This window comes from Alligator mississippiensis, chromosome 2 (assembly GCF_030867095.1).
Source record: "Alligator mississippiensis isolate rAllMis1 chromosome 2, rAllMis1, whole genome shotgun sequence".
NCBI lineage: Eukaryota > Metazoa > Chordata > Crocodylia > Alligatoridae > Alligator > Alligator mississippiensis.
The window spans coordinates 239,013,790-239,027,730 of record NC_081825.1 but is presented as its reverse complement, the minus strand read 5'-3'; the positions used below and the strand labels follow the sequence as shown (position 1 = coordinate 239,027,730).

Sequence of the window (13,941 nt, the reverse complement as noted above, 5' to 3'; positions counted from 1 at the left end):
AATCCTATGCATACAGAGTACAAGCTAATTCCCATGGCATGGCACCTATAGCTAGAGAGGAGGCAGCTAGCTGATGTTTTTGCAGGGCTGGCTGGTTCTTTCACACACTGATTGCAGTGGGGGGCCCCCATGCCTCTGGCTGAAGGGGCCAATGGCTTCACCCCCCCATTGCTGATTGGCTGAGGGCTACATGACGGCCCTTGCAACCAGTCAACAGTGGGGGAGGGGGCAGCCATCTTGGGGTCCCCTTTGCACCAGCAGCCCCTCTTATCAGTGGGCTGTGTGACAGGGCCGTAGCACCATAAGGATGGCTGGCTCCCTGTACGGAGCCAGCATTTTATTTTCAGTAAGTTGTTTTTTGCTTTGTTTTGTTTTTGTGAGCAATGCTGAATTTTGCAGTTTCAGTAGGTCCCTTCCCTATAACTGTATCAGATGGTACTAGGGATGATAAGGGAAAATGTTATGAAAATAAATTGGTGGTTATCTCTCTTTAAAAGACTTGTCCCATTGTGCATGACAACAGGTATTCTTTCTTCTGTGGCTCTTGACAGCCACCAAAAGTAATTGGATTTAAAGAGTGAATATATTCCAAACTTCCCTTGCCATCGAGTTTGAAAAATCCTCTGTAGAGAAGTCTGAAGCAAAATCCAGAGTTCAGGGATGACATGTTGAGTGAAGTTGGCACTTCCTTTTCTATCTCCTGGTGCCCCCCTGGACTCCAAGGCCTTTGGTGAATGTCCCGTCTCCTAGAGTCTGAGTGACATCTAAAGTCTGGGTAATATGTGAAAAAATTGCTTGGAATTATCCTGAACAGAAAGCGAATGAACCCTTCCCATTCTGAATAACAAGGTTACACTCAGAAGCACTTTTGAAGATCCCAGGGAATGAAACACCTTGTCCAAAGGTGGTGAATTTAGCAACTTTTTTCACAGAATTTCCCTTTTCCACTTTTTTCAGGTTAATGGTAAAAGTTACCCTCAGGCCAAACTGCTTTTGGGACAGATGGGGGCATTGCATCCAGCCAATCGGCTAGCTGCTTATATCACAGGCAGGCTGCGACCCACAGTACTTGATATCTCAACTCTCAGTACTGTGATCTCCAAGGTAGCATCCAATGCTAAGGCAGCTGCTTCCAGGACACCATCAGTCCAGGTGCCCACAACATCAGCTCCCAAAACTACATCCTCCACCAGCACTACTTCAACCCCCACTGTGACGACTCTGAAAGCTCATGTCCCAGCACAGAGACAGATAGGTAGGTTGGAACTTACTTGCTATATTTTTAAATTGCCTGACGCTAAAATGCAGAGTTGAGTGTACAGCATTGCTGTTGATTTCTCTCCAACAGTGCATGCTGCGTTTGGCTCTCGGAGTTGCCTACCTAAACTGCCTCTGCAATAAATAACCTCTTTACCTAAAACATGCAGCCTTATTTTAGGTTAGTATTTTGTTTTACAAATGTTGAAACTATACCCTAGTATATTGATTTAAAAAAAACAAACAAACAGTAGAGACAAAAACTGGATGGAAAAATACTGATTCGGTGTTATGCTTGGGCTTTTGTTGTTACAGGGATTTTTTTCTGATTGTGAACCTTTAATATTGTTTGTCATCAGCCTTTATGGTGAGAACTTCTCAAACCAAAGAGTTGAAAGAAATGGGATTAGTCTAGTTTGTGGTTCTTTGAGGCATTGTTATTTTTCTAATGTTGGCATTACGCTTGAACCTCTGGTGTCACGTAACTGGGAGGTATAAAATAACAAAGAAGCATAAAGAGAAACCATGGAATTCAAGAGGTGCAAAATCCGAATTAAGAAAATTACAGATGTGCAGCCATACCACCCCAGCCTGTAATCTCATTGGGTTTCACAAGCTGAGCAGAGTTGTGAGTAGTTGGATGGGAGACCTTCTAAGGTAAACAGCGGGTGCTAAAAGAAGTGTGTTGCTCTTTCATCTGAATTGGTAATGAAATGGTTGCCCCAGCATGGCATGAGCAAACTGCTTGTTAGAAGTGCTATCTTTTGGATATGAAAAACAAAGAGGCCCAACCACGTGGTTATTAAAGATTCCAAGAAACTCTTTTGCAAGAGAAGGGGATGTCAACCTGTGTCCTGGCAAAATTCTGATTTTTTGGTTAAAGTTCTTCCTATCTAAATTTTCTCTACAGTATAAACAGGATATATTGTTTTCCTTTTCTTGTAATTAACATTTGTACTGTATATCTGTGCAACATTAAAGAGATGGCTGCATTTTTTTTGGTGGGTGAAATAATTTGTGCATATCTAATTTTGCAAAGTGTTTTGACATGCTGAATTAAAGAATGGCAGGTATGTGTGCATGCGCACATGTACGTCAATAAGTAATTAAGATGGTACCACTGAGTTTGCCTAATAGTAATGCACGTGCACTGTTTTCCTGCATATCCAGGTTTTATTCTCCAGTTTATAGGGTCTAGAGTACTATGGAATCAGTGTTCTGATCTGTGAAGAGTGAAATGTACGTGGAAGAAGCTTCTCAAAAGTGACACATTCCAGTTGGTTAAAAATTATCCCATTTGCCCTCAACTGTAGGCAGGTGATTGCAGTTTGAAGGGACTATGCTGGACCCTATTCCAAATTAAAAAACAAACAGCGTCTACCTTTTAAAAAGACTGGATGCAATAGAAAGGGGAAGGAGACCAGGAAGCAGTGATAGGACAAAAACAAGCTTTTATAAGATGGATTTAAAACTTAGGAAATTCCTTTTGAGTACACCGTACCATTTAGTTTATACTTTTGTGTCCTGAAAGTGCAATTCTCTCTTAGTATTTTCACAATAAAGAGCAATCCCTTAAGGCTGGATTCTTTTGCGTGGCCAAGATATATATACATTTTTATGTAATGCAAATTCTGTTCAAGTTTCAATCTATATACAAGGTGTCTTTAAGAAAACTAGGGGCTAAATTCTTGCTAAATGGCTGTTGTGGCATCTTATGGAGGGCAGAGGGAGCCTGTTGCAATTTTGACCTGCAAGTTTTTATTTGCAGCTGCTCGACCCTCACCTGGTGGTGTGTTCACACAGTTTGTGATGAGTAAAGTTGGAGCTCTGCAACAGAAGATTCCTGGAGTGAGCACACCACAGCCCCTGACAGGGCCACAGAAGTTCAATATCAGGCCTACACCATTAATGGTCGTCAGTCCCGTGGTTCCCTCAAGGCCATCTCCGGTATACTGCACACTCTCTTCTGGGGTCACTGCAGCTACCACCACCTCTCCAGTTACGTTAGAAAGTGTTACCACTGTGGCACCATCTACTGTGGCAACAACTACTGTGACCACAACTGGCCCTACAGGAGCTAATGAATCTACCTACTCTCCTCCCGGCATTGCCATTACAGGTGCTCCTGGAACATCTGGAACCACCGCCTGTACTACTGCCTCACCCAGCACACCTACTGACACTGTGAACGTAGCAAAAACAACTGAGATGGCTACACCAGTAGCAACAGTATCATTTCCTAAATCTGTAGTAACATCACCAACAGTTACTCATCCTGTTCCCACCACCTCCACTTCCACAGTTGTGACGACAACTGCAGTAGTGACATCCACGGTGACCACGCCAACTTCATCTATTGGTTCTGTTCCTATTATACTCTCGGGGATTAATACAGGTCCTTCACTGAATCCAAGACCGGGTAAGTCTTGGGCTCTATGGGTTGATGCTTAGTATAAAGACTTATTGTTTCTGTCTTCCTAGGTGGAATAAATCTGCAACTAACCAGTTCAGTCTGAGGAAAAAATAAAGAGCACAGTAGTAGGATATAGAGCTTCACTTGTAAGTTGGTGGTATTATTCCAGGCAAGGCTTATAGTGAACAAAAAATAGCTATCTCATGATTTTTCAGCAGCTAAGGTGAAATGAGCTTAGACATTACAAGATGTTTTCCCAGCTGATAAATGTCCATATCACAAAACCATCACCACCACAGTTCCCACGAACTGGTGTGCTCATTGGCAGTCTTGGCAAAAAGGATAAAGTTGGCATGGAAATAATTAAATGTTATTCCTAGGATTAGATTTTTGTGGGTGGTATCTTTATATTAAATCTCAGAAGAAGGGTACGTCAAACACAAAAAGCTTGCCTGTGTCCCTATCAACTATATATTTGGTCCAAAAAAAAGAAATCCACAAAAACCCTTGCCTTTTGCATTTTTCCAGGGCCACCACAGCTAGAATGTCACCCCAACTACCATTCCTAGGGTTGATATTTCTGCATCACGGTTGAATAGTGTTACTAGAACAGTGTGGAGAAAATTGTACTGTATGAATTTCATGTTGTTACATGTTTTGTGGATAAACTTAATGACATTACTTACAAAGTAGTTTTGGAGGGACATTGACTTTAAAAGTGACTCTTGTCCCTGAAATTTTTGTTTGCCTACATCTGTAATAACCAATGCCTAATGCCTTCCTTCTGTGAAAGAGTGTTGTAACTTGCAGTCTTTTTATTATTATTGTTACATAACTTTTTAGAAGATGCTGCTCCTCTTACTACAACTGCAAATCCCCAGGGGCTGCCTTCTGGAACAGAAAAGCGTGTGGGACCTCGATTGCTACTGATTCCAGTTCAAGGCGCTCCTCCTTTGCGACCCCTCCATAATGTGCAGCTTGCTCAGGGGCAGAGGATGGTCTTGCAGCCTCTCAGGAGCCCTGGTGGGGTAAACCTGTTCAGACATCCTAATGGGCAGATCATCCAGCTTGTCCCACTGCATCAGCTCCGAGCTGCTGGCACCCAACCCAATGTTCAGCCAGTAATGGTCCGTAATCCAGGTAAAAAGCCCAAGCTGTTCTTGACTGATTTAAGTGTATTTTTCAGAGGGTAAATCTTACAGGTCTGTCTGTTTCTCACTTTTATAAATAAGAGTTCTCTCTTAACAACTTGGAAATTGAGACTAGACAGACAAATGACAGGAAGCAGTGTCCTGCTGCTTCTCAAGAATGCTGTTTATGCACAACATGATTTCTCCTTTTCTGCCCCCTTTTCTGCAAATGCAGCTTTGGTGGGCAAACTGAGAAACAAAATCTACCGGTCAAAGTAGGAACAGCAAGCACAAGCCCTGGTAAAATTGGTTGGGGAGGGGCAGTACAGTAAAAGTGTGTTAACTAACATTTAAGTAACCGGAACACTGTATTAATCAGAACTTCTGGCCAGCCAGCCAGACATGGGGGTTTGGGGGGAGAAGCTTGCACATGGCTGGGAAAGCTCGCTGCCACCCACCACCCTGCACTGCTGCTGCTCCATTTGCCCTCCGCTCCATGTACAGCCGCCGCCCCCCCCCCCCCCCCCCCCCTCCACTTCTGGCCAAAAACCCCCTGCCTTCAGGGAACCAGAATTTTTATATAACTGGTACTCGCCTTACCCCACACATTCTGTATAACAAAGCTTTTACTGTAATTAGCCAGAAAGTTACTTGCACGGAAGGATAGGCCTTGGCCCCTCAAAAGATTCTGGGCAAGGGATGAAATGCAAAAATACTGCAAGGGGGAGGTTTTTTAAAGTGTTTTGCATTTGCTGACTCCTCATACCACCAACAACAGCAAGAGAAAATTGGTGCTTATGGTGGCATCTCTCTTTTAAAAATGTCTCTTTGGGGTCCTATAAGTGCACAGGTTACTAAGGTTGAGTAAGGTGAAAAAAAATTAATGTAATCTCTTAGTCTGGTTATAATTTATTTCAAAACTATTTCATATACTAACTTAAATTGAACACATTTTCATAAAAATTACATATTTTTATAACATTTCAAAATGAGATTGTCCATAACTTCCCTTTTGTCTGTTTGGGGGGAACATGGGGGGTGTGGAATTCCACTTTTCTTCTCCTAACAATTGTAGGGAGGAAGGAGTTTTTCTTACCAACATGAAATTAAAAATTTGAACTTTTAATTTGAAATTTCTGATTTAAAAGAAACTCTAAGATTTAAAAAAATATTTTCATTATGTCATTTTTTTGAGTTGTGTTTATGATTGTATTGTGTATTGATTCAAAAAAATTGTGAAAAGGAAACCTAGTACAGAAATTGTATAGCAGTGTACCACTTCTGCAGCACCAGGTTTCTTATACCCAAGTTTATGGTCCATAATTGTTTGTTTTACTATATAGCACCATGTGCTGGAACCACAAAGACAGAATGATTTCTGGAAATAGTAATTAATATTTAATATCTCTCACATAGGATCTGTTGTAGGAATTCGGTTGCCTGGACCTTCTAAGCCTCCTGAGACGCCTGTATCTCCTACTCTCTCCACTCCTGTGTCTTCTGTTTCCCCTGTAACAAGCCCAGTAGTACAGACTATGGGATCCATGTCTCCACAAGCAGCTAATCTGGTTACTCAAGCATCATCCATCCTACCACCAGTGCCCTGTTTTGTATCACAAGCAAGCACTCTGACTCTGAGGATCTCACCTCCAGCTTCCAGCACCATGGCAGGTCAAACGTGCTCTGAAACTAAAGTAACCCAAAGCTCAGGTGGTCAGCCAACTAGTGCTGCCAATCTCATACCACTTCAGTCTGGCAGTTTTGCTGTGCTTCAGCTCCCAGGACAGAAGTCTGTTCCTAACTCCATTCTACATCATGTGGCATCCCTTCAGGTAAAGAAGGATTCCAAGAATGTAAGCCAGAAAGAAGAGGAGCTAATTCCTACTAAGCAGCAAGAGGATGAGAAGACCTCACAGCCAGAAGAGGTTGAAGTCATGGAATCGGAGGTCACCGTTTCAGACAGCAAACCAGAGGAAAATGAATTGTCAGTAGATCAGTTAACTAGTACTGGGGAGTCAGCAGCTAGTATGATGTTATCTGACAGAAACTCTGTTGCATCTGAAACAGCTGACAGGGATTCAGAGATGCTGGAGGATTACTCAAATGACACTTCCACCTTCCAACATGATGTGTCTGCTGATGTGATATCATCAGACCACTCGTACATCAGTGAGAAAAATAAAGTTGTGACTGAGAAGAAAGAGATACCTGTAGATTCTGAAGAGGCATCAAGGGAGGTTTCAGATAATGCTGAAACTGTTTTGCAAGTATCAGATCAAACCAGTCTGATAGCAGATGAGCCTACAAATACTACATATCCACTGAGTTTCAGGAAGCAGGAAGAGGCTGCAGAGGCTATGGAATTAAAGAGCTGTGGGGTGGAACAAATGAACTCTGAACAGGCAGAGAGCCCGGATACTAATCAGGAGGAAAATGCACAGTCACAGAACAAAGGGAAGGACACCGTGGATGCTGCACAGCCACAGAGTCCACAGGAGAAGCAAGAGCATTATGCAGAGTTGGAGAGTAAAGAGGAGCAGAAGACTCAGCCTCCTGACAACCAGAAAGAACCTGAAGACAATGCTGCAGAGCCAGAGGTCAAAAAAGAATGTGAGGGATCTACAGAGGCAGAGAGTATCAGGGAAGAACAAGGAAATAAATCTGAGATCAGTCACACAGGGGAGAAGAATACGACCTCAGGAGAGAAACATGTACAAAGTAATGAGGGCTGTAAAAGTTTGGTAATCCAAGAAAGCCATGGCACACCTAACCAAGGGCAAGGCACTGCTGATTTTCAGGAAGAAGGAAGAACTGGTAAGGTTGATTCAAAACGTGTCAGTGATTCTGGGAACAAAATATCTAATCATGCAACCACTTCCAAAAATAAAAGTAGTGCAGAGAGTGATGATAAAACTGAGAAATCTGCTAAAGATTATCTCCTAACAGCAGAAGAGAGAGCACAAGAACTCAAACATCACAAAAAGGGTTATATACCCACTGCTGATACTGCTCTTGATTACCTGGAAGAGGATGATGAGGATGAGGATGATGAAAAAACTGATGATTCCGCTGATGAGATGCTGGATGGAGCTTCTGACTTCCAGAGTGAAGAGGAAGTGGATGTTGAAAAACTGGTGGGTACCTAACTGTAAACTGCCACATCTTGATTTGTGAAATATTTTTTCCCCCTGAAAAACAACATGCTAATGATGTGTCAAGGTACGCAAGCCTAGAAATTCAATAAGCTCTTAATGGGCTAGACATTTATTACTTTGGGAGATGTGAATACAGGTCAAAAAGTTCTTGGTTTCAGGCTAGTTACACAAACTCTGGACAGTACTTGGCTTCTGTTTGAAAGACAGGATTGTAGGCAGAGTTGTCTGTTTCACTGTTAAGGAAATGGGATACATTGACAGATTAGTGATAGAAACACAGTACGTTCCTTCCCTTTGATATTGGTTCAAACAAGTCAGTTTTTCACTTTAGAACATAACAATTTTTAGGACCATGAAAAAGGTATTTTGATCAATTTCCATCTTCCTGCCTTCTCATGGTGACCCTTCCTCATTTCTAGAAGCAAATATGAAGGATCTTTGAACTCCCTCTTTAGTGTCTGTTTGCCTAAGTATCTTGAGCAAAATTCTTTCACAGGCTTGAGTTGTGAAATACTTTATCTGTATATCCACACTGCTGCTCCTCTAGATATAACTAGCTTTAGCTACTGTTAACAGAGAAGCTGCAGCAACACAGAGCTCAGCATAGGCTGAAAACCCTACCTGAGTAAACAATAAATTATGTGCTGAGCTTTCAATATAACTAGTAGTAGTCAAGCATATTTAATTAATTACCACTGTAGGTACTTAAGTGAAGTCCTATCATTAGATGGCTTGCTACTTTTGTAAACCTTTTAAATTGTATGAAATGCATTGCTGTCATTCATCAAACATGTTTTCATAGTTCTGAAAACCCCTAGAAAGCCTGCATGAGATAAATTTTGTTTTTATTTTTTTTCAGGCCTAGTATTTTTTTTGATATCTGTTGTCCTCTCTGTAAAAATACAGAGAAGTACTTCCTGAAGGTTGTCTGTTCATTGTGCCAGTAACAACATCACTCAGATTGTTAACCTACTTGAGTACCTGTTGATTCATTTTTTACTGCCATTATGTGCTGGGACATGATATTTGAAGGACTGTAGGATGTGTAGCAGTGGTTTAAAAATGCAGCAGAGTAGGTTTAGATTGGATATCAAGGGAAGATGAGAGAGGTTAGAAAAGTGAGGCACAGGCTGCTTATGGGTGTTCACGGAGTCTCCTTCATTGGATGTTTTCAAGAAGAGGTTAAATAGCCATAGTCAGGGATATTTTAGAAGTAGCAATGCCTGGAGTGTGCTGTGAAGAGCAGTAGGTGGAAACTAAAAATACCTCTATATGCATTGCCCAGAGATCATGGGAAGAGCTCTACAGTCCAAAGCAGAAGCTGGAGAGGAGTGTACTCAGCACAGGAGAATAAAGCAGACCTTTACAATCAGCTTGGTTATTAAAGAAGGTTAAAGGATCTGGGATAAGTTTATGGAGGACATAGGGCGATAGAAGGGGAAATTCTGGCTGTCCATCAGGGTGTGAATTTGTGCTCAAGGTCCCCAGGTTACAGAGTGGAGGGCATTTGGTTTTTTTGTTTCTGAGCTTTGCTGATTGCCACAAAGGAATTTTTCCTTTTCTGTTGCTGCAGAAGCCAGGGTTTTGCTTGTCTTCCATGGAAGCATTGATTGTTGGCTGCTGCCAAGGCTGGGATTTAAGACTGGTTTGCCAATGCTTCTGCTGAGACTTAAAAAACCTAGAGGTTCTGATCAAAAGGGTTTTGCTTCTCTGCTCAGGGTCAGATTGACCACCACATTTGGGATCAGGAAGGGATTTTACCCTTCAGCCAGATAAGCAATAAAACCCCACAGCACTAGCTATCCTCTGTAGTGGGGGCTATAGTCTTCTTCCTTGGATCTCTTGAGCATGTTTTTAACTCTTTGCTGTGGCTGGACATTGATAGTGCCTTTTTCCTCTGCTTCACCTTTAGCAAGTTGTGGCAGAGGTTGTTTTGGGTATGATGCCTGGTAGTTGTGCGATTGGGTTGTTCATGCAGTTTTACAGGTTAGACCAGGGATGCCAAAGATGCAGCCCATAGTCATCTGGCCCCCAGTGCTGGTTTTGGGTCTTGGGTTGATCCACGTGCCATATGCAGTAGGCACTGGACCAGCCCTGCATGCAGGGCCCTGGGATACATGCCACACACAGCGTTTTTCACAATGCGTGCTGTACGTGGCACTCATGTAGGGCTAGTCCTGGACTCCCCCTGCATGCTGGATCCAACTCCTGCTCCAGCCAGTCTGAGAATGCCACGTGTGGTGCCCACTCCAGCCAGTCCAAGGCAGACACTGCATGCAGCACTTCCTGAAGCGCAGTTCCAGACAAGCTAGAGTTGGGTGCTGGATTTGGCATGTCAGGAGGGGGAGGAATGTCCCTGCATCTCTAGCATGCCAGATTCAGTGCCTGCTTTGGCTAGGCTGGAATCCGCACTGCACCTCTCCTGGACTAGCCAAAATGGGTGCCACAATCACTTCATGTCCCTGACTGGTTGGAGTGTGCTGCAGGTACTAGATCGGTCATGTGCATCTTAGACCAGCCAGAGTGTGGCACAGGGCTGGATTCAGCCCCTGGGGCCAGCCCCATGCCTTTCATCTGGCCTGTGGACTGGTTCCTGGGGGGCAAATGAGTTTGACTCCCCTGTTAGACAAACGCATGTCTAGGATGGTTTAGATACGGATGATTCTGCCTTGAGCAAAGGGTTGAACTAGGGACCTCCTGAGGTCCCTTCCAGGCCTTTTTCTCCTATGATTTGCCCATAGACCTGTAAATCCTTATATGTTGGTAAGTTCAGTGGCTCTTTGGCATGTGTTACCTAGTTTGGTACTTTGCTCCTAGTCACATAAGCTATTTGTTTTTTCCCTCTTCCCTCCCCCCTGAGTTTTAGTTCATTCTAGAAAGTTAAAGATTTTTAAGTACTCATTTGAATTGTGTATATTTTGAAAGGATCTCTGCAATCAAAACTGTACTTGCTGTTTTTTACTGCAGATGTACTGGTATACGAGGTGGAGCAGGAACAAGTTTTTAGTTTTAATTATCTTGTCTTTTGGAATATAGCCTTTTTTGGTTTTACTTTCCTTATTATACTATTATGAGATCCTTTGCTGAAGTCTGGGATAGTCATTATCATTCCTTCAGGATTCATTTTCAAATAAAAAATATTTTGTTTTTCTTCCTGCTTTCTTCAAATCACAGAAAAGTAATATCTGCTTCAAGATTACTATTTTACTTTCATATAAACCATATAACTTTTCTTCAAATTTTGAAATTGTTTGGGAAATAAAATCGTGAAAAACAGTACCCAGAAAGCAAGCCGTATTTAACCCAAATTTCAAAGGACATTTCTTGTCCTTTTTATAAGAAGGACTTGCTTGCTTCACATTTCTACCTAAGGTCTGGTATGTGTAACCAAGTTTTAGTTTAACGTAGAATTACAAAAGCTGTGCAATTTTTTGTTAATAGTGCTGATGGGAAAAGTCTGCCTGGGCGAGCTTAGTTTAGCATGATATATAGAGAACTAAGCTTAAATTTTAAATAAGTACATCTCTATCTACTTCTCAAAAAAGAAAAAAAAAGCCTAAAGTGTAACCCAGTCACTAGAGAGAAGTACTTCTCAGTGGGGGGAAAAAAGATAATATTTTTCATCAAAGGCTTATGAGGGAACCAGAAAACCTGAGGCTTTAAAGATGGTGTGAAATGGGGGTTGTCTTCTACTGTAGAAATAAGGAGGCCCAGAGAAAGAGGGAAAACTCTACCTGAGAATTCTTCCTTTCTACAGAATCCACATCTCATTCAGTTTTCTCTTCCCTCATGACTGGCTCAGGTCTCCTTTAGCTCATCAGAGAGAAGCCCCACTGCTGTTAGACATGATGTATATTGGCTGAAGAAGAAGGAGGGAAGAACTGTGAGTGTTTCCTTTCTGTTTTCCCATCCAATATCTTTAAAACAGTGATTCTCAACTAAAGTGTTTAGGTACCCTAGGGTGCCTTTAGATCCTTTCAGGGGTGTCACTGGGTGCCATACAATGTTAGCACTGTTGTAAACACGTGATTCACAAGATTAAACCCAGAGATTTCAAAGGTGAAAACCATGTGTCAAAAGCATTCAGACCTGTTGTGGCCTTTCTGAGTTCCTTGCAACAGAAAAACTGCTCTACTGTTTTTTTAGTAGTCAGAAAATAAGTGAAAACTAATTTTTCTGAAGGGTGCCTGGAGTCTAAATAGATTCGTAGATGTTAGGGTCGGAAGGGACCTCAATAGATCATCGAGTCCGACCCCCTGCATAAGCAGGAAAGAGTGCTGGGTCTAGATGACCCCAGCTAGATACTCATCTAACCTCCTCTTGAAGACCCCCAAGGTAGGGGAGAGCACCACCTTCCTTGGGAGCCCGTTCCAGACCTTGGCCGCTCGAACTGTGAAGAAGTTCTTCCTAATGTCCAATCTAAATCTGCTCTCTGCTAGCTTGTGGCCATTGTTTCTTGTAACCCCCGGGGGCGCCTTGGTGAATAAATCCTCACCAATTCCCTTCTGTGCCCCCGTGATGAACTTAAAGGCAGCCACAAGGTCGCCTCTCAACCTTCTCTTGCGGAGGCTGAAAAGGTCCAGTTTCTCTAGTCTCTCCTCGTAGGGCTTGGTCTGCAGGCCCTTGACCATACGAGTTGCCCTTCTCTGGACCCTCTCCAGGTTATCCGCATCCTTCTTGAAGTGTGGCACCCAGAATTGCATGCAGTACTCCAACTGCGTTCTGACCAGCGCCCTATAGAGGGGAAGTATCACCTCCTTGGACCTATTCGTCATGCATCTGCTGATGCACGATAAAGTGCCATTGGCTTTTCTGATGGCTTCGTCACACTGCCGGCTCATGTTCATCTTGGAGTCCAGTAGGACTCCAAGATCCCTTTCCACCTCTGTGCCACCCAGGAGGTCATTCCCTAGGCTGTAGGTGTGCTGGACATTTTTCCTCCCTAGGTGCAGCACTTTGCATTTCTCCTTGTTGAACTGCATCCTGTTGTTTTCTGCTCACTTGTCCAACCTATCCAGGTCTGCCTGCAGCTGTTCCCTGCCCTCCGGCGTGTCCACTTCTCCCCATAGCTTTGTGTCATCTCCCCATAGCTTAGGTCGATTACCAGTGCTCTAAACTGTACCTGAATGCCTCACTCCTTTCTGCAACGTTGCAACTTATGCTCCCCATGGTGACATGCCCTTCCGTAGCTTTGTACTCTTCTCCCGTGATCCCCACATCACATATCTAATGGCTTGTCATAGAAACATAGAAATTAAGAGCTGGAAGGGACCTTATGAGTTCTGTGATCCCAGTGAGGTGTCCGTCCAGTCTCCTCTTGAAGACTTCCAAGGTTGTGGACTGCATGACCTCCTTGGGAAGTCTCTTCTAGATTCTGGTCACCCTTACTGTAAAGAAGTTCTTCCTTACATCCAACTTGAAACCATCCTCTAACAATTTATGGCCACTGCTGTTTGTCCTCCCTTGGGGCACCCTAGTGAACACTCTTTTTTTCTCCCAGCTTCTGATATTCATCCCTTTCATACTTACAGATGGCCACCAAGCCCCACTCTGAGTCTTTTCTTCCCCAGGCTGGACAGTTTCAGATCCATTAGTTTTTCCTCAAAAAGTTTGTCTTTCAGGCCCTTAATCATTCTTCTGGCCCTTCTCTGGTCCCTTTCAAGATTCTCCATGTCTTTTGTGAAGTGCAGCGCCTAGAACTGGACATAGTACTCCAGCTGGGGGCCTCACCAACACCAAGTAGAGAGGAAGTATCATTTCCTTAGCCCTACTCTCAATGCATCAGCTAATGCATCCCAGTATGCTATTAGCTCTGTTGACTACAGCATCACATTGGCGGCTCATGTTTATCCTGTGATCAACCATAACCCCAAGGTCCTTTTCAGCCATTGTGCTGGCCCAGTACATCTCCTAAACTATATTCATGTTGCTAGTTACTTTTCCCCAGATGAAATGCTCTGCATTTATCCTTATTGAACTGCATCTG

The 13,941-nt window shown here is 43.1% G+C and overlaps 1 protein-coding gene across 11 annotated transcripts in view; it reads left to right on the top strand.

Moving 5' to 3' along the window:
* Positions 1 to 13,941, top strand: part of MGA (MAX dimerization protein MGA) — a 91,102-nt gene that overhangs the window by 50,645 nt on the left and 26,516 nt on the right. For 6 of the 11 annotated variants that reach the window (XM_019496539.2, XM_059722960.1, XM_059722961.1 and 3 more), the window contains 5 exons: positions 958 to 1,255; positions 3,026 to 3,676; positions 4,514 to 4,810; positions 6,217 to 7,934; positions 11,758 to 11,838. In XM_019496539.2, coding sequence (XP_019352084.1) covers positions 958 to 1,255; positions 3,026 to 3,676; positions 4,514 to 4,810; positions 6,217 to 7,934; positions 11,758 to 11,838 — 3,045 coding nt within the window. Of the gene's footprint in view, positions 1 to 957; positions 1,256 to 1,348; positions 2,993 to 3,025; positions 3,677 to 4,513; positions 4,811 to 6,216; positions 7,935 to 11,757; positions 11,839 to 13,941 lie in introns of those variants that run through there. The other 5 variants (XM_059722964.1, XM_059722967.1, XM_059722966.1 and 2 more) reach the window with 5 other exon arrangements.